The sequence below is a fragment of the Cygnus olor genome, chromosome 20, assembly GCF_009769625.2.
Source record: "Cygnus olor isolate bCygOlo1 chromosome 20, bCygOlo1.pri.v2, whole genome shotgun sequence".
In the NCBI taxonomy this organism is placed as follows: Eukaryota; Metazoa; Chordata; class Aves; order Anseriformes; family Anatidae; genus Cygnus; species Cygnus olor.
The window spans coordinates 12147533-12172012 of NC_049188.1; the positions used below are offsets into that span (position 1 = coordinate 12147533).

At 49.4% G+C, this 24480-nt stretch overlaps 1 protein-coding gene and 2 long non-coding RNA genes across 6 annotated transcripts; all 3 read left to right on the forward strand.

Annotated features, from left to right (window-relative positions):
- Positions 1-7805: 7805 nt before the first annotated feature.
- On the forward strand, positions 7806-14129 carry LOC121058020. Its single transcript, XM_040532939.1, has 4 exons — positions 7806-7958; positions 11152-11536; positions 11625-11754; positions 13904-14129. Exons 1-4 carry the CDS (start codon positions 7806-7808, stop codon positions 14073-14075), a joined length of 840 nt encoding a protein of 279 aa, XP_040388873.1. The 3' UTR covers positions 14076-14129.
- Positions 14130-18084: 3955 nt separating this feature from the next.
- LOC121057831 lies at positions 18085-18937 on the forward strand. The gene is made up of 2 exons (XR_005813966.1): positions 18085-18170; positions 18702-18937. It is a non-coding gene; the product is annotated as an uncharacterized LOC121057831 (long non-coding RNA).
- Positions 18938-20218: 1281 nt separating this feature from the next.
- LOC121057844 lies at positions 20219-21796 on the forward strand. Of its 4 annotated transcripts, none has more exons than XR_005813979.1 (4): positions 20219-20234; positions 21001-21039; positions 21110-21257; positions 21398-21796. It is a non-coding gene; the product is annotated as an uncharacterized LOC121057844 (long non-coding RNA). The 4 variants fall into 4 exon arrangements; XR_005813976.1 differs by lacking the exon at positions 20219-20234 and adding an exon at positions 20329-20821; XR_005813978.1 differs by lacking the exon at positions 20219-20234 and adding an exon at positions 20329-20740.
- Positions 21797-24480: the final 2684 nt, after the last annotated feature.

Consider the following 24480-nt stretch of genomic DNA (forward strand, 5'->3'; position numbering starts at 1 on the left):
TTGGTCCTCCCTGATACTGGGCAACCAAGAGCTGAGGCTTGGATGACACTGGACACCAATTCACCCAGGAGTGCTAAGAACGTGACTTTGAAAAATAGAAGCTACTAGAAATCACTTCCCTTTTCTTCAGTCAACTATTGAATAACAGTTATCAGGCTTTTATCGAGTATTTGGACAGCTTATCTGAGCATCTAGGAAGTAATCACATTTTATCTTAGCACACTAGTTTCCCTCCCTGCCCCCCTCCCCTCCCCCCCCCCCCAACAGGGTGGTTTAAACTCACAAACTTCAGCACAAGTCACGAGCCTCACACAAGACTGAAAAAAATAGAGGATTATCCTCTTGAACTGGCCAATAGATGAGTAATGAAGAATGGTATTATTTACCTAGACTTATAAGATCATTCACAGAAAGAGGCAGAGAAAAGCATTCTCTCTTCACTTCTGTTTTACTTCATCAAAAACCTTTCATCCCAGCTAATGCTGAGCATTTCTTACTGAAGTACTAGTGCAAATAATTGAAAGCCACCAGTCTACAAGCAATGGATAGGCTAGATGGACCCAGCTAAGGAATTAATGTCAGAACAGTGAACACTGACATGAAAAGCAGCACTGTGCTCACCAAAGACCTTGCTTCAGGTCGTTATATAGAAACAGTCTAACCTCCAATTACTTACATACATACACCCTTTCCCATGAATAGATCACGGAGTCCTTTAAGTAAGCCAAGATCTTTATCCTCATTTGACAGACAGGACAGAAAGAGAGGCGTTTTCTGAACTGATCCGTCTACACCACCAGTGGTTAATTTGCTGGGTGAGAACTCAGCTTCTCATTCCCCATTTAGTCCTCTAGCATCAGGTCTGTTGCCTTAGTGATGCTTCAGCTTGTGGCCCTACAGATGTGAAAGGAGATAGCTAGGAGTGCACCTACCTGTCTGTCTGTCTCTCTGCCCTAAGATACACTCCTGAGCAGAGAGATATTTAAGACTTCTCCAATGCACTTCAACTAATATGACTTCCTCAGTCTTCACACTGAGAAAATACAGGGACCTTTCATGTGCTTCCGGTTTTGAATTTTCCCATCAAATCTTTTCCAGACTCTTTTACCCAAGTGCATTTAGAAAGATGTATGTAGTGTTCTTCCATGATCAGCAGGACTGTGGAATTGACACTTCCTTTACCTTTATCCTGTACTGAAAAAGCAACTTGAGAGCTTTGCTCCAAACAAGTATGGAAAAGTAATATCCAAAAAAGTTAAGATGCACAACAAAATAGCAAGCATTCAGCAACCGTTACTCCGTTATTCCGAAAACAGTGGGATAAGCAATGCCTTTCCCCCCCACCCTGGTACTGTATTCCTAATGATCTCCTTAGAGTGTAGGCCAGCACTGGCCTACCTGCACTGACTGCACCTCTCAGTGTGGCAGTCTGAGGCTTACAGGAAGAGGCAAGCTCACTCTTCCTTTAAAAGCACACTGGAAGATACATGAACATGATTAACCATAACCAACCACTGGAAGACAGAAAAGGGATGTTAATTCAGTAGCAGTAGTCAGAGCCTGAAGTTCATCCTTCCTCAGAGTATATACAGAGTAAACTGAGCTCTCCTTTGAAATACCTGGGGCTATCTTCATAGGCGTGCTAAGATTCAGAGAGCTAGCAAGGAAATAAGAGTCTGGCTTGCCCCCTTAAGAAACATGCAACTTTGTTCTGAATGTTTTTAGCAGTCAACAGAAATAGCACTTGGGAAAGGTCAACAACTCATTTTTCTGGACCCAATAACAATTACAGGGCCAGCAAGGTTGTTCTGTGATGACACCCACAGTGAATTATGACCTGCAGGGGCTCTATGACAGCACAAGCAAATAAAATGCAGTAATGTGAGTCGCAGCTTGGATGTTGTGTTCTTTATGGTGAAGGGATATTATTTTCATCAAATACAAAAATACAGAGTATATAGCCAAGAAGGGGAAAACCATGCTAATACCAGCATGATGATTCTGTGTCTTCATGAAGCAACAAGCTTTGTAACAAGATACCCAGCACCACTTAGAACCATTGCATTTGCATGCATGTTTTCAACAACAAATGAAAAACTCTGAGATCAGAATGTCTATGACTAGAAGGGCTCATTTTGAATGTAAGTGCCTAAGCAAAGAGATTCTGGTAAACATAACCCAAAAAGTCTTCTACCCCATTTCAGAGCTGCATAGTACCTTGCCAGAGTACTGAAATGAATGGCTAAAAGTCTCAGAATGAAGACGTCACAGAAGAAAAAGTTCTGATTCTTGTTCTGATTCTGTTTGTTGTGTGACCTTGGTCACATCATTCAAAATCCCCTTGAATGTGTTGTTCCTGCTCATCTACTGCTTCCTCTTTTCCCTGTTAGAGGTTATTGACCCTTCAAATCTGCACCTATGGTTCATACCTAGAAATTTAGTTCACCTTGAACACTTTCAACAGAATCTTAATAAAATCAAATGGAACACTTTTCTAGAATTCTGGATCTGTTCTGTCCACATTCTGAGGGGAATTGGTACCTGATGTTCACCGCATCAATGGAAAAAAAAAATCTATTAACACTAAGCACAAATGACTTTCCAAGTTATGGGATACTGCCTTAAGCAGATGGCTGAATGAGATGCTTTCTAAACACAAACCCAGAGAACTGGTGAGAAACCTGAACACAGAAGGAGTAGCTTCAATAACAGAAGATAAATAGATACCTAAAGGCCTGTTAATTATAGTCACACAGCACCTACAAAGGCATCTAAGATGGCTAGATTTGGGGTAAATCTCTGAAAGGAACCTCTCACACCACCAAGACAGGGAGACCTAGACTTTTAAATTATGCACTTAAGCCTAAAATATGAATACTACCACTTACAGCTACATTGAGAGGACCACACAAAGCCTTGGAAGAAGGCATACTGAGTATCTGTGTGCAAGCACATCCATTGTGATTGCACATGTCAAAAGCTTCTCAACCTCAAAGTATCATTGCATATTAAAAATTTTTCAAGATTCGTTTTGTACTCTTCGTTCTTCTAATCTAGGGAGTGTGGGGCAGTACTGCCTTCCACTGTACGTAGTATCCCTCAGAACTGATCCTGAATTATTTTAATTATTGTCTGTGGGCTGTTAAAGCTTGTTAAACATCTGTCGCATTTCACCTCAGAGATAGTTGTACCTCAGTGAGAGGTAGGGATATTCTTATCCAGCCTTTCAAGAGCTTTGGGGAAAAATACATACCCTGTAAGCATTACTACTCACATTACTTACTGAATTCTTACTGATTTATTGCCAAGCAGAAGACGTTCTGAAGGCTCTTCAAAGTAGCCTCTGTGCTACTTAAGCATATCAGAAATGGATCTGAAAGTTAAAGTATTTCCTATAGGTCTTGCTCACTAGATTTTAAGACTAGATGAGGTAATTGGATTGCTTCATTTGCATTCCCAAATGTGCTCCACGGCCCACCAGCAACGAGAAAGATGCAGGTAAATGCTTCATAACAGGCCCCACGAAATGGTATCACGATATATAGTTTTAATTCCAGATTTAAGTGGAACAGTGGATGGCTGTCTGCAAGAAAGACATTCACTCATAACCTAGAATATATGGGAATGCCTGTTCCAGGCTGACCTGCATAACACAATCTAAGTAATTTATCCAGTCAGTGAGGGAATTCAATAAGAATTGGGTCTCAATCGTGTCTGAAGCTGTGCAGAGAGCATGGAGGCAGTCCCTGTCCCCAAGAACATTCCAGTCCCATACAGAGAGCTGAAAATTGGAAAGTGTGAGGGGAACAAGATGGGAAGAGGATTTTGAGTTTCAGAATCTGTGAACCGAAAATAAAAGATGACACCAGAGTCAGTGCTGTCAGGGTGATGAGAACCATGGGTGAGACACCTTCTAAAAAGTCTGCACTTCATCAGAACAACTGTAAGAAGTGACTTAGAAAAATGGGTTAATGCAACCAAGATCTCTTATCAGCAGAGACATAGAAAAATCACAGGTTGTGCTACAGTGTTTAATGTGAAGACTGACCGGGCTACATGTTATTCCAGGTTACAAAGGAGAACATAAAACAGCACGAAAAACATGAGCAGAGTTCCATGTGGTCCCCTTCCACATCCTTTTAACAAAACTGTGCAAATCACATTAGTAAGGTGCTCAGGGAGAAGATTTGCCTAAAGGGACTTACCAGTCCTCAAGGAGGAGGCACTTTCCTCTACTTTTTTATTGAGGTAACTTTACAAGCACAATCTTCCATTTGTGGCAGTCAGGACTTGATCAAAATGTGTTCCCTGATGGGTCACGTGTCCCTGGACAGTGACAGCCTGTCCCTCAAGTGTGCCACAGAGGCAGACTAAGGCTGGAAGGAAGAGAAGCTTTATTCCTCTAGAAATACGAAGGGCTCAGCTTAGTTAAGGCTTCAGAAAAGAGGCAGAAAAAAGGCATGGAGTACGAAGGTTGCTGTCATCATCCGTGACTCTAGTAGTTATGCTAACTTCTCCTGCAGTGTTCTTGGCCCTTAGTCAGCTCAGTCCACCATTGCAGATGCCAAAGAGGGGGGGTAACAAAACCTGCAGCTGAAGGGAAGGTAGGCTATCTTGCTCTTGCCAGCTAGTGTTTCCTTGTGGCTTTGTCAGGCTCCTTCTCACACAGAGAACTAAGAGCCAATGAGGCAAAGCAGTTTGTCAAGAAAACTGAAAATACTGAGAAACTCAGCTCAGCTTTTTGTCTGGTATGTGCATTTAAACTTATAGCCTGCAGGCAGTCTCTTTTCACATTTATTTCACTAGTTGTGAAGAACAATTAAGAATACAAAATTAACAATTTGGGGACTGAGTAGTAAATTATGTGGGGGAAATGTATGGCAGAGATGAATGTTTGAAGGACAGCTTTCTAATTTTGTGTTGTGATGCAGAAGGACAGTTGGAAACTAATCCTGAGAGCTGACTGCAATGGAACAATCACTTGCACCTCTCCCTAAGCATAATACTACAGCTTCAGCAGAAGCAAAAAGCAAGTTGTTGAACTACTCCCTTACCAATCAAATCACAAAAGGGCAAGCAAAATAAAGCTCAAACTCCGTTCTCCTCTCTGCTGGGCAGACCCATTAATGGGACCTGGACCTATACAAAGTTGAAATAACAAGTGAATGAATTCATCTTCAGTACTTAATCAACACAGCTGCAGCACTAACATGCATGGAGACAGAACTAAGAGAGAAAGAGCAGCATTGACAACCATGATGATAAAAAGATAAATTCACCGGCTGTCACCAGCTGTCTTCCTACAATCCAAGTAACTGTCACTGAATCTCCTCTCTGCAGATGGCACATGCTCCACAGATTGCCTTATTAGTCATGCTATATTTCAAAGGGTAGGCTCAGCCTTGGACCATGTTACAGTTTTCCTAAGAAAGGCAACAACTGGCTCCAAATGAAGGTTATTCACAGTCAAGAAGCCATACCTCCTCTCCAGAGAGGATACTGGCTAAGACAACATGCAGAAAAGCCTCTGTGGAAAAGATCCCATGCAACAAAGCAGAGCAAATATGTATCTTGTGTGAATATGGCAGTCAAGACAGAGGAAGCTACATTGAAATAGCTATTGGAGAAGCTGGATTTGATAACCCAGTTACAGCAGGGACTCCTCCTGATGCCAAGAAAGAGGAGAGAGAACTAAATGGACAGCAATCAAGAGTATGCAAAACTTTTCCAATATCCAAGAGAATGGAAGGTAGTAAATACCACTGAACCTGTATTCCATGACACTGCTCAGAAAAGGCACAGCACAGAGGAGAGTCAAGTAGGATGTGTCAGGCAGCGAGGATCTTTCTCGACCAGTAGCTCCTAAGGCCACTTATACCCCAGCACCATCTATCTCCTTTTGCTCACTTCTGATCCCTCACGGAAAAGGTTACCATAGCCAGAACAGCTCTGCAGGGCTACCAGCTAGAGCACACATCCAGGGATCTAGTTGGTTTCCAAAGAAAAATCACTTCCCCTTCCCACTGTTTTGTTTTACAATTGGATCACTTCACACCCACCCACAGAAGAATGGAAGTGACATTAATGCCTCCCAAGGCAGGGCAGAGCCTCTTAATGCAGATCTACCACCAATGAAATAGCTGTAATTGCTGCCTATAATACAAGCCAAAGAAAGAAGCTGAGGAATGCAGCTGAAATAATACCATGTGACTCAGGCTTCGAACACACAGCATTGTGACTTCATCGTGTCTTCTCATTCTCTCAGAAAATCCTCTGCAACCCCTTACAGCATGAGTAAAGCTCCCTCTAGGACTATAAACCTCCAAAGCACCCTCAGTTGCTTGTCATATTCTCTCACTCCTTTACCTCAGCTGAAGGAGCAGAGAAGTGAATATTCTGTGTTACACATTGCAAATACATACCAGATGATCCTGGGTGCTGGCATTTTGCCTGCAGGGACAGAAGTCAGCCATGCCCAACTGCTAACTTTGAACACGCTTGCTCAGCAACCTTAGGCAAATCACTTCTCTCTGGCCTCAGGGTGAAACACACAGGCAGACTCACTCAGGCAGTGAAGCTAGGAAAAGAAGTTCCCTCTCACCATCCCATCCACCTTTACAGAGCTGCTACGGTGGTCTGGGCAGTCATGTATAAATAAGAAAACAAGATAATGGAGATAATCACCAGAATGGACGTTTTGTTTGTTTGTCTAAAGATAAAAAGCTAGAATTTAAGGGTGTCATGGTGCAGCCCTAGTTACCAAACCAGACAAGCACTGAATTAATTGGAGGTCAAAGACAAGCATGAGTAGCAGAGAGCAGGAGGTTTGCCACCATAGAAAATGGATCGGTTCCTTCCCAATGGAAACGGGTATTGGGATGTTGTCCTTCTTCAGGCAGGGACTATTGGCAAATACTGTACAGCTACAATTTTAGTATTGTGTTCCCTCACACAACCTTCACTTTCTCAAGGCCCATGACATTGACTGAACTCCTCCAGATAAATTTCCAGTTGGCCCACCTGTCTGTCATTCCCAGGTTAGCTGATGAAACAGAAAATGGAACATTCATATTAGAAAGAAGTAAGCTCCTATTACTCTTGAATACTCTCAGCTGACTAAACTTAGGACAAAAAAAAAAAAATGTGGCCAAACTGCCTCATCATAAAATACAGCACTTAGTTTTTAATCAGATATATAATCTCCATTGGAAAGCTACAAGCACCAGCAAATCCAGTAGAACAGCCCATCAAACAAAAACAATCTTATTGCTATAGTCTAAAGTCACTTAATTTCTGCTTTTAAGCATTAGATTTTATCATGCCTTTCCCAGAAGGCACAAAGAACCTTCTGCAAAGATGCTTCCTCAGAGGTGCTTTTTGAGCACATCTGTAGCATGTCAATGTGAACAAGATACGCGCTGCCTGCCTCCCCTTTTTGTGGCATTGGAGTCATACTCCACCAAGCATTATTCTTTGTGGTACGCACCTGGCTTCCCCTGGCCTCAGCACCCATAGTCTCTGACATACAGTTTGTTTTCATCCACAAGTGGGGCTTGGCATTCAGGTGTCCCACAGAGACTGTGTCCAGTGACAGCTCTTTGCAGATGCCACTCATATATCCATATCACTTTGCACTTAGTAAAAAGTGCCTCAATGCAGAACTCCAAGTAGGAGGTTACATATACTGTGGGTGGGAAGGAGGAACACCAGTCCCAAGGTCTCTTGGACCACTTTAAAGTTCCTCAAGGTTTCAGGATAGTCCCAGTGCTGTTCACAGGGCTACCGGGGATTTCTTTTGCATTGCCATGGACCTTTGGCCAGTAGGAACTATTGGCATCATCCAGAGGACAGCCAGGATGCCTTCACTATTATGGAGTCCCAAGGCTGCTCCTGCATTGGCTGTCAGCACCCTGAGATGTTCACAGTACGTCTGGTGCCAGGGGCCAGTGTCTTCACTGGTGAGGTTGGGAGATGAAGTTCCCAGGGGAACAGGTGACTTCCCATGAGACACATCAAGCTCCACTGCATGCATTAGCAGGCCTTTGGTGTGTACCAAGGCTCTCCATTTGTCATGCAACGTGTGACAAAGTTTTTCTGTTTAGCTTTCTCCTGCATCCCAGACTTTTCCTGGTGCTTTTTCATGTTCTCCTGGTCTTCTAATCCCCTTTGGCATGACCTTGGGCCCTTCCTTTACCTTTCTGTGCTCCCAGAGTTATTCATTTGACTCCCTATACTATGATGTTTTCCCTTTTTTTCCCCTCTCTTTTTATTGCATTGTAGAACTCACCATTTGTTCTCTTAATACATTTCCTTCCCTATTGCAAAATCCTAGGCCCTCTCTTTAGCTGTCAGCAAGCCATTCTCAGAATCTGGGACACACCTTTGCTGCTCTGGCAGGCACAGTTGCCCCAGCGGGGCTAATGGCAATGGGCCACGTTGGGCGACAGTCTTCCACTACTGGTCTGCTGGTCAGCGATTTTGTTCTATGTGGCATGCCAGAACACATAGTCTTCTTTTACTGGGCTTCTAGGACATCACAGAGCATTTCCAGGAGGCAGGATCTCTGGCATAGCCTCCTTTGAACCCCTCTTTTTCCCTCAGGTCTCCTGTTGAGGCCCTCATTTTTTCTTTCAACTTTTGGTATCTCTCTGTTCTCCTCAGGACCTCTCCTGTGAACATAGGCCCAATAAAAATGAAGTGCAGCAGTATAGCATATTCCTTCTTAAAATGGAAACTAAAGTGTTATAATTCTGCTGCTGATACCACTACAAATTTTTCTCAATTGCTTCCCAGTGTAGCCACCAATAATCTCAAATACTTCTTAGAGCTTAAAAAGAAAGGTTTGTGTTTGTCATAAAAAAAAAAATGTTAAACTACATACCTGTTTATATTGCTGCAGTGATATATGCGGTCATAACAAAAGGGAAGATATAGTCTTTTATAATAGCAGTCTTTTTTTTGGGGCCTTTTTTTTTTTTTATGCCTTTATGCCTTCTGCTGGTTTTTGCCTCCTCTTTCGCGAGGATTGTGGGTGGTGTGGCAGGTGGGGCTTTGGGTTTTACCAACCTGAGTTCTCACGTTGGGGTTTTTAATGTCTTGGTGGCTTTCAGTTGGAGTAGGGGTTGGGATTTATATTTGTTGATAGCAGATATCTGAGAAATGTTTTCAAGCTTGGAGAAGCTAAGGTTCCTATTTGAGGTAAGAGCAGTAGGCCTACTCAAGGCTGAGTAACAGGCATGGTACAGTGTGTTTAGCAGCATGTAGTTTGTTCTCAGCATAGTAACTGCATGGGGGGTGTTGAAGGGTGGAAGATATTTTTTCAGGGAGCAGTATGTATTAATGTTTTTCCAGATTGCTTGCAGAGTATGTTGTTGTCCCTAGAGCCTTTTGGCAACTGCTGTGGGCTCTAGCTATGTTTTTTAAAAGAACAACAACAAAAAAACAACTGTGTAGAATTTGTCTAACGTGTAGATGAGCCTGGACTCTGTGAGGAGAGATAATGAGCCTTAGCTCAGAAGTGCAATTCCTGTAGAGTGTATGGTAAAGTGGCTTTGGGGGCATAGATAGGCAGAAGGCACTATTGCAAAGGAGTCTAAATCCTTTAGAAGTGACTCTGTCATCAAATGTTTGCATATGAGGATGTCACCATTTGAGTCACCATCCCAGGAGGTCTTTAAAAGGCATTTAGATGTAGAGCTTAGTGATATGGTTTAGTGGAGGACTTGTTAGTGTTAGGTCAGAGGTTGGACTAGGTGATCTCGGAGGTCTCTTCCAACCTAGATGATTCTGTGATTCTGTGTGCTATGTAGATCCACAGAGAATTCACATATTATCTATGTGTATATATATACAGATAGCATCCAAATGGGGGCGGGGGGGGATAGCATCCTGATTGGGGGGGCATTGGCCTTAATCTTGTAGAAAAGCTATTCATTTCGCAACTGTCTGCACTGAGGTTTGCTTCCATCTCCACACAGTTGCATCATAAGACTTAGCACAGTGTTTTGTGATCATAGCCTTCTGTATATGAGCATCTGCCAGCAGCTCAGTCTCATGTCCCAATTATTTCACTGCTCTTATTTAACAAAATTGCTCTGTACACATATTTTGACATTCATGTGCCTGAGTTCTTCCAGTCTTTGTGATCTGGCAAAGACTATATGGGTCACTTCAGGGGGGAGTAGCTGCCAGCAGCTGGCAAGGAGAGTTATTTCATTTACTTCACAAGTGCCTAAATCATTTGGGAGAGGCTGTTGATGTGATAGGTCTGGGCACAGAGGAGTGTCATTCCTGCAGACTCAATCTTGTATTGATTTAAATCCATTCTTGTAAATCAATGCAAAATTGAGTAAAGTTGAGCATGTGTAGCTTAGTGTCTGTTTGGAAAGCTGTAGAATGTAGTTAGAATTTAAGATGGTATTCACAAAAGGAAACAAGACTAAAGGAACAAAAGGAATTGTCAAGCTATCACTCAGCATCCAGGTGACATCCAGTGTTAAAATACAAGCACTGTGCCTACATCTGAGCAGACCCGGGCAAACTAAGTGATGACCGCTGAGCTGAAACAGGTTATTTTTGTCGTGTCATGATTAATGCAGTTATAGATACCCCGTTGTTTGTGCTTTACATGTAGTGACCAGTCATCAGTGTGGCAGACTGAAGACTCAGACTCAGGGTGGGGATGCAGCCAACATACAGGATCAGGAGAGAGGAATGGCTGCAGGCGGGCTGTGGGAGGTATCTCGGCGTGCGCGTCTCCTCTCTCTTGGAAGGTGCCGCACGCAGTTTCGGAGGTGTGAACCCCAGAAAGCGAGGCGGCTGTAAGCTGCTACTGCCACCCGCCGACCAAACCGCGCTCCTGCAGCAGTGCGGAAGGAAGCACGAGAGCCACCGGCCGCAGCACTGGCACCTGGAGACCAGAGCGCGGTACTGCGGCGCTCTGCGCTGCACATGCGCAGCAGCTCCATCGCACTCGCTGCTACGCAACGGCTGAAGCCCGGTACGGCAGCAGAAGTGCCGCTGAATCCGTACAGCACGGCGGCGCCCGCCGTGCCTTTAAATTAGTAGCGACGGCACCCGCTGAGGTCCGGAGTGAGGGAGGTGCCTGGGTCTGGGTGTCTGTGGGACTCCCAGTCACGAAAGCGGTGATAGAAACGAGGGGGGCTGTCCGGGGCAACTTGGGACGGGGCCCGGTGCGAGGCACTCTGCGGCCGGGGGAAGGCGGGGGGGGGGGGCAGCAGGGAGGCTCTGCGACCAGACGGGAGTGCGGGGTGGGGGCACGCAATCGGTGGCTCCCGTGGAAATCCCCAAGGTGGGAGCGGTCAGGGTCGGGCGGAAGTGGGGAGGCTGCGCTTCGGCGGGGCGGTGCCGAGGGCTGCGCTACGCGGGACTTCCGTGCTCCGCTGCGGGAAAGTGCGGTGGAGCGGGAAGAGCTCTTACGGCGTACGCGTAGGGTCAGACGCCAGACACCACCGCGTCCCGTGGCGCGCCGACAGGTGTAGTTTCCTGGTACGTGCCTTCGGGGCGGCCATCCTAGGTTCGTCAGCAGTACTCGCGGCGGGAGGTGCTTTTTCCCAGAGCCGCACGCCCCCTGCATTGTGCTCTGCGGCACGGTTTCTTTCCAGTTCCGTGCGCGATTCCCGTCGCGACCGTTCGGCAGGCGGCGTTTCCAGACGCGCACCGGGAGCACGGGCGTGGTGGTCGGGAGAAACACGGCGGCGCTCCGGGCATGTTTCCCTGCGGCGGCGGTGGGGGGTGAGTGCTGGGACCACCATTGAGAGGAGCGAGACCCTTCAGCGGTGGCGGTGGGCATTCGGGTGTTTCCGCCCTCATGGACGCGGAGGTACGGGGTGGTTCGGCACCGGGCGCCGCGGGGCTCGGACTGCCGGGAGCGGGGGCGGGGCAGGGTGAGGTCCCACCAGGAATACCTTGCCAGTGGCTAGCCCTCTGCCCCTAACCTTACCCTGACCCCCCACCATCCTACCCCCCCCCCCCTCAAACCACCGCGGATCAGCGTTTCTCACCGAGGCGATGCGCAGCAGAGCTCCAGACGGGGCCGGAACTGGAGCTGGACTCAGAGGTGGGCAGCCAGGGCAAACGAAGCTGAGCGTGCAAGGCAGCGGCCACGGAGCTCACACCCCTGCTTACAGGGGGATCCAGCCGCTGCCTGGAGTGCAAAGTGCCCGGGACAGCAGGGCACTGCTGGGCCCTGACTTACAGGGCAGCCCTGGTCCCAAGGCCCGTGGGATGCTCCTTCTCTCCCATTCGGGGGCACCCAAACCAGCACCCCGCTAGCGGGGCCATTGCCCCACACACGCTGCCGGCGGAGCACAGAGGCTCCCACACCCAGACCCCACTTACAGGCGGGATGACAACACCCAGGGAGACCCAGAGCTTGGCCTTCGCCCGCAGCAGCAGGAACGACTCCCAGCAGCTAGGACGTGGGGTGGCACGGCCAAAGGCTGCGGGCCGGGACCCCAGCCCCGTGTAAAGGGAGGGCCAACACCCGGCCCCATGCATCTCAGCCCCACGCCTCTGAAAGGCTGGGGCCAGACACACCCACCCTGCTTACAGGACGGGGCCTTACAAGTCCTCCCACCCAGCCCAGGGGATGCACACAGCCCTGCCTACAGGGCGCTCCCCCAGCGCTGCCCAGTCCCAAAAAGCCCCACGGAGCAAAATGCTCTGGCCTGCGCCCCAGTTACGGGCTGGCCCTCCTGGCTGCACCACAGCGTTGCCTCTTCCTTATGCCCGGGAGCAACCTCATCCCAAAAAGCAGGGCCTGTGCCCAGCACCTCCTGAACCCGCACCCTCCCTCTGCAGGGCAAGGGAGGGCTCGTTCCTGCTGCCTGCCTAAAGCAGCCAGCTGCTGCACTGCAGCCTCCCCAGCCCTGCTTACAGGGGGGGTGATGGGCTGCTCTTGGGACAGGGGGACAAGGGGACAGGAGAGAGGGCTCCATGGCTGGTGACACGCACCCCGAGGACGGGGCTGTCACATTGGCAGGGTGCCAGCAGAACGGGTGGCCGCAAGGGCACGGACCCACGCCCTGGCTACAGGCTGGTGGCCTTGCCGCCCCACTAGAAACTGGCCTCCCCCCCGCCTCTTCCCCCCCTCCCCCCCCCCAAAAAAAAGGCAGGGACAGGCCCTCACTCTCCCTCCACTCCATTCGCTGGCTGAGAGGGAATGCCCCCGTGGCTGCCCAGAGCCCTCCCTTCTCTCCTGGGAAGGCCAAGCTAAGCTGCAGCACTTCTAACAGGGGCCTAAAGGACAAGCACGCTCGCTCGCTCGCTCACTCACGGCAGCTTGGGCCAGGGCAGGGACAGGGACAGGGGTAGGGGTCAAGCTGGCATTCCAGAAGAGAAAGAGAGCTCCATGCAGCCAGCACCTGGGGAGCAACCCCTCCCTCTCCGCCAGCAGGATGGGAGAGCCTCAGGCCTGCCCCAAGGGGCTGCATGGAGGCCACAGGCCTCAACATGCCAACAGGGGCTTCCAGGGAGGCAAAGGCCAAGAGCCGTGACACACCCCAGTGACAGGGGGTCACGCTGGCCGGCCGATGGCGGTCAGAAAGCCACCGGGACCACAAGAGCAGGGAAACAGACTGACCCCGCTTACAGGGGTCCTCGGGGTCTGGCGAGCTACATCTCCCCTTCAGGTGCAGAGATGCTGCCTCTCGCCCTGCTTACAGGGGGACTGCGTTCTCCGGGCAGCCAGAGGAGCAACGGGCCAAAAGGCCAAAAAAAGCACAAAGACCCAGCCCTGCTTACAGGGGGGGCACCCAGCGCAAACCAGCCATGCTCTCCTGTGACCGCAGCCCCCGTGACAGGGGGTTCCCTTTGCCCTGGCTGCCTTTCTCTTGCCACCTCATCAGACCTCCACTAGTCTTGCCTCACTCTTGCCTCGCAGCTCCACACTGGGACTCTTCTTTCTTCCTCCTCCACCATCGGACACTGCAAAAACGAAGGAGGAAGCCGTGAGACGGGACATGGGCCGGCTTCTGCGTCTGAAGGATATGGGGATGACAGTTGCGTCCTTTCGTCCATTTGTTACCACAGATTTTCCCTTCAAAAATTCTTAATTTGTTCCCTTCAAGGTTCCTTGGTTTTTAACCCATGAATGTAATTTTATATCCTCTTATATTACTGCAGATTTTCCCTCACAAAATGCTTCACTTGTCCCCTTCAAGTAACCTCAGATTTTAATCCATAAATGTAGTTTTATATCCTCTAATGTTACCGCAGGTTTTCCCTTCAAAAATGATAACTCTCCCCTCTAGGTTTCATTAGATTCCACTCCCTAACAGTGTCATTCTTTACCCTCTGAAGTTACCTCAGGTTTTATCCCCAAGATACCATTTTCTATCCGCAAACGTTGCCACAGAATTTCCCTCACAAAATGCTCCATTTGTTCCCTTCAAGGTTCCTCAGATTTTAATCCATAAATGTAGTTTTATATTCTCTAACGTTACCACAGAATTTCCCTCAAAATGATCATTTTGTCCCCTTCAAGTTACCTCAGATTTTAGCCCATAAATGTCATTTTATATCCTCTGATGTTACCACATAGTTTCCCTCACAAAATGCTTAATTTTTCTCCTTCAAGGTACCTCAGATTTTAGCCCATAAATGTCATTTTATATCCTCTAATGTTACCGCAGAATTTTCCTCATAAAAAAGGTAATTTTACCCCCTAGGTTTCCTTAGATTTTCCCCCTAATATGTTATTCTGTACCTTCTGAAGTTACCTCAGATTTTACGTCCCAAAATGTTATTTTATATCCCCAAACCTTACCATAGATTTTCCCTCCAAAAAAATGCTTATTTTTCCCCTTCAAGGTACCTCAGATTTTAGCCCATAAATGTCATTTTATATCGTCTAATGTTACCACAGAATTTCCCTCACAAAATGCTTAATTTGTCCCCTTCAGGGTACCTCAGATTTTAATCCATAAATGTCATTTTATATCCTCTAATTTTACCACAGACTTTCTCTCACAAAATGGTCATTTTGCCCCTTTCAAGTTACTTCAGATTTCAATCCATAAATGTCGTTTTATATCCTCTAATGTTACCACAGAATTTCCCTCAAAATACTCATTTTGTCCCCTTCAAGTTACCTCAGATTTTAGTCCATAAATGTTATTTTATATCTTCTAATGTTACCACAGATTTTCCCTCTACTGATTTGTGCCCTATGCCCCCGGTCTATCCGAGGTTTCTTATCACAGAGCGCACCCTGCCGGCAGTCGCACGGCTCAGCCCAGCCGCCTACCTCTGGTTCCCCCGCGGCTCCGGAGCGGCCGCCTCCCACGGCTCGTGAGCCAAGGGCGGGAAGCGGCGCGAGCCCACCCCGCGCCGCAGGGAGGCTGCGCGAACGCCCGGCGGGAAGTGGCGCTCGGAGGGAGGTGCCGGGCACGCGCCTGACTGCGACTGCGGATTACGGCCGGGAGGCGCCCCGGCGCAGCCTCTGCACCCACGCAGGCGGGGCAGCCGCCTGGTCAGGGTAGTCCTCTACGGCCCCTCGGACATTTTTCCACAGTTGCAGCTGCCGCCAGCCCCCTGCCCGCGGCCCCCGGTTCCCTTCAGCCCAGCCTGTGTCCGGCAGCAGCCCTGAGGGCCGCCCCCGCCCTCGTCCCCCCGGGCTGGCTCGAATGTGTCCCCATAGGGATTCGCGCGGTTTAGCGGAGGGGAGCAATGTCCCTGGCTTTGCCAGAGCGGCCCTCGTCTTTGCTCCTACTCCTGCCACCCCTGGCGCCACCAGCGACGCGGATGCCCGCAGGCAGGGCTGAAGCCAGACGGCACATGGATTTGGCAGCGGCTGCGCTGCCAGCTGAGCCATGTCCAAGGACACTGCCAGGCTGGCTGTGTGGCCAGCTCGCTCCCACGGGGCTTCCAGGCTGTCGGGGGCGATACTTGTCATCAGGGTTCGCAGGATTCCCCGGTAGCGACAGACGTGGAGGCTTTATTTTCTCATTTTTCTGTTTGTTGCTGCTTACCACAAAAGATTGCTAGCAGTTGCGTGATTATTGAAAAGGTATGTGTGCATATTGATAACAAGTTGATCCCAGGAAGTAAATAAACGCAGGTAGCAGATACTAAGGGAAAAACCGTAATTAATAGCAGCAGCAATTAGAGGCAGTCAAAAGGCAACTAGATATAGTAAATGGAGTCATACAGCAGCAAATAGAGCTTAGTACAATACGGTCAACAATCTCGGCAATACTACAGCAGTGAAAATCCTTACAATAGCGTACAACTTGACCATACTATTCCAACTATACTTCTGATAGGTTATGCTTATCAAGAGCAGCTGGGAGGGCATGCAGCCAGAATGGCACACTTGGCAGTAAAAGCTGGGGGGTTGGGGTGGATGTTGGACTCCTTACTTTACTTTGTTTGCGTGTGCTGCTTTTGCTGTACCCGTTAAGCTGTCTTGACCGCAATGCGTGACTTTTCTTGCTTTCGCCTTTCTGAGTCTCTTCCCCCACCCAACTCGGGAGGGGAAGCAAGCAAGGGTCTGCTGGGGGCTCAGTGCTGTCTGGGGCAGCTAACCCACAACCATTTGATAAGCACCCATACTTTGTTACTCTTTAATTTTGAAAGTGTTTTAATGAAACCATGCATAGGAGTATGCTTTAAAGTTGCAGAGGTGTTTGTGCTTTGAGGAAAAAGTCGCACCAAGTTCTTAAACGCCTTCAGAAAGAACTGTGACTTTCCTAGAGTCAGCTTGGACCTTAGATGCCAAGTGCAAAGTGTTTCCTAAATGTAACATACACTCCCTTCTGAAGTTTACCTGTCTAGCATCAATTTGCCTCCAACGGATTTTAGTATTCCCGAAAAGACGGGGATTAAAGAATGGGCATGTTTATTCTGCAGATGAAATTTCTTGTTCTGTGGTTAAGTTTTCTAGTAGCTTGTATTTTGCAGAAAGCACTTAGAAACATATTTAGCTTACTTCCAAACAAGCAAAGTCCTGTTATCTTTAGGGTAGGGCTACTTTTCCCTTCGGCTAGAAAACACAGGAAGATAGCACCTGCTACAAGCTTTGTTAGGAGAGGGCCAAGCATACCCGGACCTTCTTTGAAAAAAAGCCTTGTTTTCTTTTATTTATTTTGTTTAGGTCGCACATCAGCGCTGCTCTGGGAAGCCATGCCCGTCGCTCTGCTTCCGCGCATGCGCGGAGCCGGCCGCCTCGCCTCAGGAGGGGGAGCCGGGCGGCGCGCAGGACCCCTGCCCGCGGCAAAATGGCGGCGCCCGTCTCCGGAGCAGGAGCCGCACCGGGCCGGGCCGGGAAGCACGGTCGGCGGCTTCTGCGGAAATGGCCCTTGTGCGGGGAGGGGGTGGCGCCGGACCGGACCGGACCGGACCGGACCGGACCGGGCGAGCGGCGAGGTCTGCACTGCGCGGGGCTTCGGAGGGTTGGGGGAGAGGGGGGCGGCGGGGCGGGGAAGAGAGGCGGAGTCCTCTCTGGGTTGGATGGACTTCTCCGTCCCGAGGCATGCTGGGAGCTGTAGTTCTGTGGTGCCGGGCGGCCACGTGGGCTCCGGGGCGCGCGGCCGGTCTTTCCCCGAGCCGAGGCCGGGCCGTGGGCGCCGGGAGGCGCAGGTTGCCGCTGGCTGCCAGCGCGGTTGCCGGCCGTGAGGCGAACAAGAGCCTTCGGGGGTGCCTCCCCGGAGCGTCGGGCCGGGAGGGGTGGGGGATGCGGCGGCCGGGCGCGGGTCTTTGCTGCGCTTGATCGTTGGGCTGCGCCTCGGAGGTTTTTCTGCTCGGAGCTGGGAAGCGCAAAGTGCCTGTCACGTTGTAGTAGCTTCCTAGAACTAGAAATAGTTAGCCTGTCAAACACACCCTTGCTCTAGTCGTGTTCAATGAGAATTGTCACGGCTAGGAACAAAGCAATGAAGAGCAATTTATTACAGCAACAGGGGCACGGGTTCTTTGGATTGCTGACGATAAATTCACTGTCCGCAAAAGCAAGCGAGCATGCATGAAATACACAGGTACTCATCCTGGCTATTAACGTGTTAAAAGACACAAAGACTAGAGATTTCTAAGTTTCCATGGAGACACCTGGTATAACCAAGTGTTCAAATCTTACCGCATGACATCCCAATGCCATGGGGGGAGGGATAGAAGAGAGGCTCAGCCCGTCAACTGATCCTGGAAGTCAGAAAGATGTCCTTCGTGATGATATCTTCCCTAACATCCCCTTTCTCTTCAGCCAATTTATATTATTTTCTATCTTTTAGGTGGAGCTAGAGTCACTCTAGTCAGGCATATCTTGGTTATGATTGGTAAAAAGTTTTCTTGCTTTCGTTTAAAGGTATAGGGTCTGAGAAATTCAGAGCGCATGCTTTTGGGATGGAGGTGTGTTTTGCTATTATAATAGTATTAGAATGAGCAAAAGTTCCCTAGAGTACAGCGTTTTGTCAAAAACATGACAGGTCGTTGGCTCAGGGTAGCAAACGTGCAGCTTATCGGTCTTGGTGTGTACAAGAGCATCAGGTCCTCGTCTGGTCACAGAGCCTAGCCGCAGTGTCTCCACTCCGCTCTACGCTCTATCCTGTTCCTTAGAGTCAGCACACCGAGTTCCCCTAATGCAATAGCATGTAAAGTTGGAGGCCCAGGGAATGCTTAGATAGTGCAGCTGCCCTCCACCCTGAAAGCATCTTCAATGCCGTACGTTTTCTTTAAAAGGTGAATATTAGTTTAATTTGCCTAGTTACTTCAGGCAATTAATCCACAACTACCCAAAGCAGCGATAGTGAGAAGCCCACTTCCAGCATCCGTTTCCCACGCAGGGAAGGACGGACGGATGGACAGACGGATGCCGCTCGATGCCTTGCCCGCCAGGGGAAGGGGAGAACGACCGGGCAGGGAGCCCCACCGCAGCCCCCGTCCCGGGAGTCCTGCACAGCAGTTTAATAAAGTTTGCTTTCTGGCCCGTGCCCCCTTTGATGGTTGCGGCCCTGGGAAGTGGCCGTCGCTGTGTGTGTGTGGCTGCAGGTTCCGTAGCAGGGTGGGTGTGGAGGGGGCAGGGGCCGGGGGGGGTTGGCCCCATGTCCGTCAGCTGCTGGATGCGGACGGCCCCTCAGAGTGCGGGGGCAGCCCTGCCGGGTGGGGGGGTGGCTGCCTGTTGTGGGACCGGGAGGGCAGCTCGCTGCTGTCTTTGCTTCCCTGGGCCGTGGGGGACTGCTCTGCGTGGCGGGGGCTGCTTGCAGAGGTGCAAGTGTGTGTGGGGGGGCTGGGGGTTCCCGGCAGGTGTCGGGGAGGCCGGGTCCCGTGGGATTGGCGGCTGGGGCAAGGAAAGCCCAGGCGGGGATGGCAGGGGGTGGCAGGCACGGGTCTGCGGGCGCTGGGCTGCAGGTCGGGAAGCCCGGGGTTGGCTCTGCGGTGTCCGCAGCGTCAGGCCACCAGGAGCACCTTGTCCAGCAGCAAGCCTGGAGTTGTGGTCCTTGAGCTCTGAGCTTCCCATTGGCCACGTTGGGTTTGTTATTATTATCTCCCACCTTTTTTGTCCTGGTAAAAAATGTAGTGTTTCAGCTTGCTGCCGCTCAGCTTCCCAGCCACAAGCGGCACGTTGCTCAAGGCAGATATTTCCTGAGACGGCGTGGGGTGCAAAGTTCTGCTGTTTTCGTTTGTGCTTTTTCCGGGAAAACGGTGTGGGAAGCCGTGCCTGTTGTCCTCGGGACGGCACCTGCTGGTGACAAGTGGGTACCGCAGGCTGAGTGGCGTCGCGCAGGCGCGTTTTTTTTTCGTGCGAGTGATGTTCTTACATCGACTTTGGTTTTGGCGTGTACTCTGTAATGCTCCTAGATTTGTCTTTCTATGTAAAGAAAGGTTGAACTAATTCCAGCTGAAAAAGTTTCAGTTACTTGCTTGGTCATATTGTCCTTTCAATATTCACAGCTGCTGCTCCTCCTGCTCTCTTTCTAGTTTGTTGTTTTTTGCCCCTCCCCTTTCCCAGGTGATTGGGTTTGGGCGCTGGGCGGGGCCAAATGGTATATGAGCCCCAGGCAAGCCATCAGAGAGCTCATTCTGCCTGGGCTGCTCTGGGCGGTAAGTGCTTTGTTTTTCTTTCAGTCAGTTGTAGGGTTCTTTAGGTGGGTCAGAGTCTATGGACTGATGCGTTTCCGAGTAGAGACCAGTACGCACATCTTTTTGAGGTAACAACTAGTAGGATCTGTTAGAGTAAACCAATCTAGTAGTAGGTGCCTGTATTGTGTGCAGCTCTTCTTCAAGTGAGCAACTGTTATAGCATGTTTATGGATAGGATGATGATGTTAGTCTGTGTGTTCTAGGTCTCTTATGATTTTCACAGAATTATGAGACTTATGGTGAGTCTTTCCCTGTATGTCAAATATTATCCAAGTTACAACTGTGGTGTTGAAGTGATGGAGCAGGGTTTAGGAGATAAGTATCATCGAAGCTCCCTGTGTAAGCGTGTATCTGAACACAGCAGCAGTAGGCGTGTAAGGTGTAGTCTTTTTCAGGGTTAGGGACATTTTGTTCTATTTTTGGAGCTTTTGCCTGCGGTTTGGCTGGCTGTAGAGTCTTTAGACCTTGCAGCCTTCCAGACTTTAAGTGCTTGGAATTCACGTAATAGAGGTGTGCTTAGGAGGTGTTGCCGGCTAACTTGTTTTTGGGAAATGGTGGGGTATGTTTCCTTTTTATTTGGGTTATCTTTTAATCTCTAGATATATCAAGCCATTTGCATAACTGTCCAGAGGCTTCACAAAGAGCTTCAGTATGCATTGCAAGGGGCTTGACCGCATAAGCGCAGTATTACGGAGAGACTGAGCAAGGTCACCTTTTACATCTGTAAAGGGTGTGTGCTTACCCCTGTTGGGGCTGCTGTGCATTCATGGCCTTTTGGCATTTGTGGACCTGAGGGTGTTTTTTTTTTTTTTTTTTCTGGCTCTTGTCTCTGTGCTTGAGTCCTCTGCAAGGAGCTGTACTGTTTGCGTGTCCATCACGGATATGACCTTCTCTTTTTGTTTCCCGTAGCCCAGGGCATGGGCACGGACACTTGAATGAGGCACGAGGGTGAGTGGACGGCAGCGTGAGCCCTGAGTTGGTCAGTGGATTGTGTTAATCTGCTCTGCCTGTTGGGCAGGCTTTGGAAGCACCTCGCGACAGCAGAGTACATCTCCTGCCACGTTCCTGAGGCGTGCCAGGCGTCAGCGGTTCCAGTTCGTGAAATGCTGGAGATGCTCAGAGCACAAGAGGAGCTGGGAGCGTGATGCATCTCCTTGGTATGTTAGGTGAGCGAAGCAGTGGTACTGGGTTGGGGAATGTGGGTCTGGGGCTCCTTGGCTGTTGGGGTAGGGGAGGAAAGAAGAGGAGTGGGTATAGACTGTTTTGTGGATTGTCACATTTGTTTGTTCTTTCTCCTTGGTCTAAGCTACGTGACCTTGGCTCAGCACAGTAAATGGAAGCGCTAAGCCTGGATCGGGAAGCTGAGTGGAGAAAAGTTGGAAAAAGGGCATTGGTTTTGGTTTGGTAGTCTATCGGTCCCACCTCTGGGTGAGTCCTCTTTTCCGGGGACGAAGAAGATACTGGGAACATCCTAGTTGGCCTCTGTGGTCCACCTTGAGGATGGATTCAGACCCCTGAGAATTAAGTCCAGGGGCAAATACTGTGTGTTTGGGGGTGGCTGGCAGGGTAAGGCGGGCAGTTGTCTAGAGTTTGTCTATCTGACTTCAGTAGCAGAGCAGGTCAGTGGACTACTGTTTTGTTTTTGAGGTGGGTGTTTCACTGGAAGAAGTTTGGCTGGTGTGCCAGTGCCTGATGGCACTTTATTTCTGCAGGTGAAGAGGAGCCTCATGCTGGAAGCAATGTCCTGGCTAGCCTTTGTGTTCCTTGATGAGGATGGAACCTGCCTCCCATCATTCCCAAGCTAAGTTGGGGGGCAAGTGCTATGTTTGCTTTCGGGTTTTGAATGCACACATAGGGCGAGGGTCTGTGCTTTTAAGTCATTGCAGTGGATGGGGCCTTTTAGGATTGATCACGGTCAGACAGTGTGTGGGGGGGTGGGATTCTGTCAGATACAGTTTGAGCACGTGCCAGGCAGGGCAGTTCCAGCTTGGTGTCTGTGTTCTGTGTTGTCTGTGCTGTGCTGTTGCTCTTGGTGCTTGGCAGGCCCTGGGGAAGCCATCCTGAGCGCGCTGAACACTTGACCTCACTGGAATAATGTTGATGCTCAATTGGAAGCTGAGCATTTCTTGTCTTGCAGTGGGAGCCTAAAGAGATCATTTCTTCTGTGCATGTAATTTTTTTTGTATCAAATGTTTCTTGATGTGATCATGATATGTTACGCGCTCCTCAGGTCTTGATATCCTCATTGCCTTCTTCCACTGGATGGATTAGATGGGCAACTTGGTAGCCACACCAAAGGTCCTAAATGCTTGTTTTGTCATCGTAGGGCTGATCTGAGCACTTCTTGACTGGCAGTCGCATCCTAAAGTGCAGATCTGTTTCAGGTCTTGTGCATCATATTCAGTTTCAGATCGCATCTGTTTCCATCCTCACTCTTGCAGAAGTCATCTGGGTCGCATCAGGAGCTCTTGCTTGGGAGTTCATTTCCGAAGCATTTTTCTTATGGGGTTTGCACTCCCCATCCTTCTGGTCTCTTGTCTTAAAGGCAGGCTTTTTATGCCTCCATCATCCCAGTTCTGGCAGTTGCTTCCAGTCGCATGTTGTGATGTTTGAGTCTCTCCTTGGGTCTGCTGCAGAGCACCTGTTCTGACTTGCTGTCGCTGTAGGGCTTCCCTCTGGGAGTCATTTTTGTTTTTGCGCCTTGTGTTCTGTGTTTTGTTCGTAATGTTTGTAGCGTGCCTGTGTGTGTGTGTTTGGCCTGGAGCTGTCCTGCCTGGCAGTTAGTGATGGTAGCTAACGTGGCGGTCCATCGGTGTACTAATGCATTGTCCGGACTGTTTTGGCAAAGACATCCGGTCTGCCTCTGGGCACGTACTGAAGGGCAGCTGGAACAGAGTCATCTCAGTGGTGTTTGGCAGATGTGGAGGGGGAGACCTGAGCTGCTTGCAAGCAGCTGTTTGCATAGTGCTTGAATAGTGCTAGAGGAGAGGTCTGTCGTTGAATCTTGAAGGCTTGCAGATGTGGAGTGTTTTTTTTCTTTTTTTTTCTCCAGTCCTAGATAAACCGTAGGAGGAACCGGTCGCAGGAAAGAGCTCCTTCTGGAGCTGTCAAGCTCTCGTTTGGCAGCTTGGTGACTGGCTTGGTCTACTTCTGAGGTGCCGAGGCAAGTTGTCTGCTGTTTTGAAACGGTAACATTGGCAATGGGGTCCCTTGTGTTGTTGAGGGATGGGTGCTAATGCTGACAGCTGAATGATTATCTTCTGACTGTTTTCATTTGTTAAAGCTTAAACGCAGTGTACAACCTGGGACGTCACACCCAGAGCTGCCTCTGGCAAGGTGAGCGATGAACAGATGGAGCAGTTATAGTTGGGTTGCGGTTCTCACTGTCACTCTAAGTGTCCCCTCTTTTTTCTTTTAGAGGTGTTGTAGCTGGCTTAAGAGGGTAGATGGAAGCATCTGCCTCGGGGTAGGTAAGCGGGTAGAGGTAAGGCAGCAGATGAGAGTAACTGTCCTAGCCATGCTGTGGCTTTGGATGCTGCTTTGGCCTATGATTTTCTTCCTCTTTCACAGGTGTCTCGCAGAGGTTCAAAGGAGCAAACTGCATTCTGAAGAGCTGCGTAAGTAGGGTGGCTCATCATGAGCTGGGTTGGAGCGGAATGGCCAAGTAGCGTGAGGTGACTCTGAAGGGTTTCTGTCTTGCTTTGCAGGTGCCATGGCAGGCTTTCCACACAAGTGGCTGAGGACTTGAGATGAGACCGGAGAGTGACAAGGAGCAGCACGTGCAGGGATGGTTTCCAAGCGCTGCGGTTGTTTTCTCTTCTGTTCATCAGGTGCCACAGGCAAGGTGGGCTTATAACATCAGTCTTTAGAATTGGAGCAAAGGAGATCACTTGCATGCCGCAGGGCATCTGAGAAGGGTGTTTTAACAGGAAAAGTTTGTCTGGCGTGGCGGTGTCTGATTGCAGTGTGTTTCCGCAGGTGAAGAGGTGCCTGGAGCCCCATGTCATCTAGCCTGCGTGTGCCTTGAGGATGAAGCCTGCTTTCCAGCAGTCCCTAAAGCTAAGTTTGGCCTGAAATGCCCTGTCTGTGTCTTGGGTGGGGTTGTACCTTGGTGTCTGTGTGATATGTGCATGGGGATGGCTTTTAAATCAGTGCAGCAGAGGAACAGAATCCAGTAACAACTGGGTGAAGAGGCCCTGGGTTCATCCTTTTCAGCCTAGTGTGTGCCAGGCAGGGCAGTTCCAGCATGTGTTCTATGGTGTATGTTTGTTTCTGTGTACTAGAGTATCCATTTATCAGGTCTTGTTCCCATAGTTCTTGGCTTCTGCAGTGCTTGCTGAGCACCGTATCATGGGTCTTAAATGTATTGTCAGGTTGGCATGGGACTAG

Bases quoted from the DNA above. Each gene is read 5' to 3' on its own strand.
- LOC121058020 (XM_040532939.1), top strand. From the start codon at position 7,806: ATGGACCTTTGGCCAGTAGGAACTATTGGCATCATCCAGAGGACAGCC. The intron at 7,959-11,151 runs GTGAGGTTGGGA...AAGCGGTGATAG, and splicing joins AGGGGCCAGTGTCTTCACTG to AAACGAGGGGGGCTGTCCGG. The intron at 11,755-13,903 runs GTGAGTGCTGGG...CTTGCCTCGCAG, and splicing joins CCCTGCGGCGGCGGTGGGGG to CTCCACACTGGGACTCTTCT.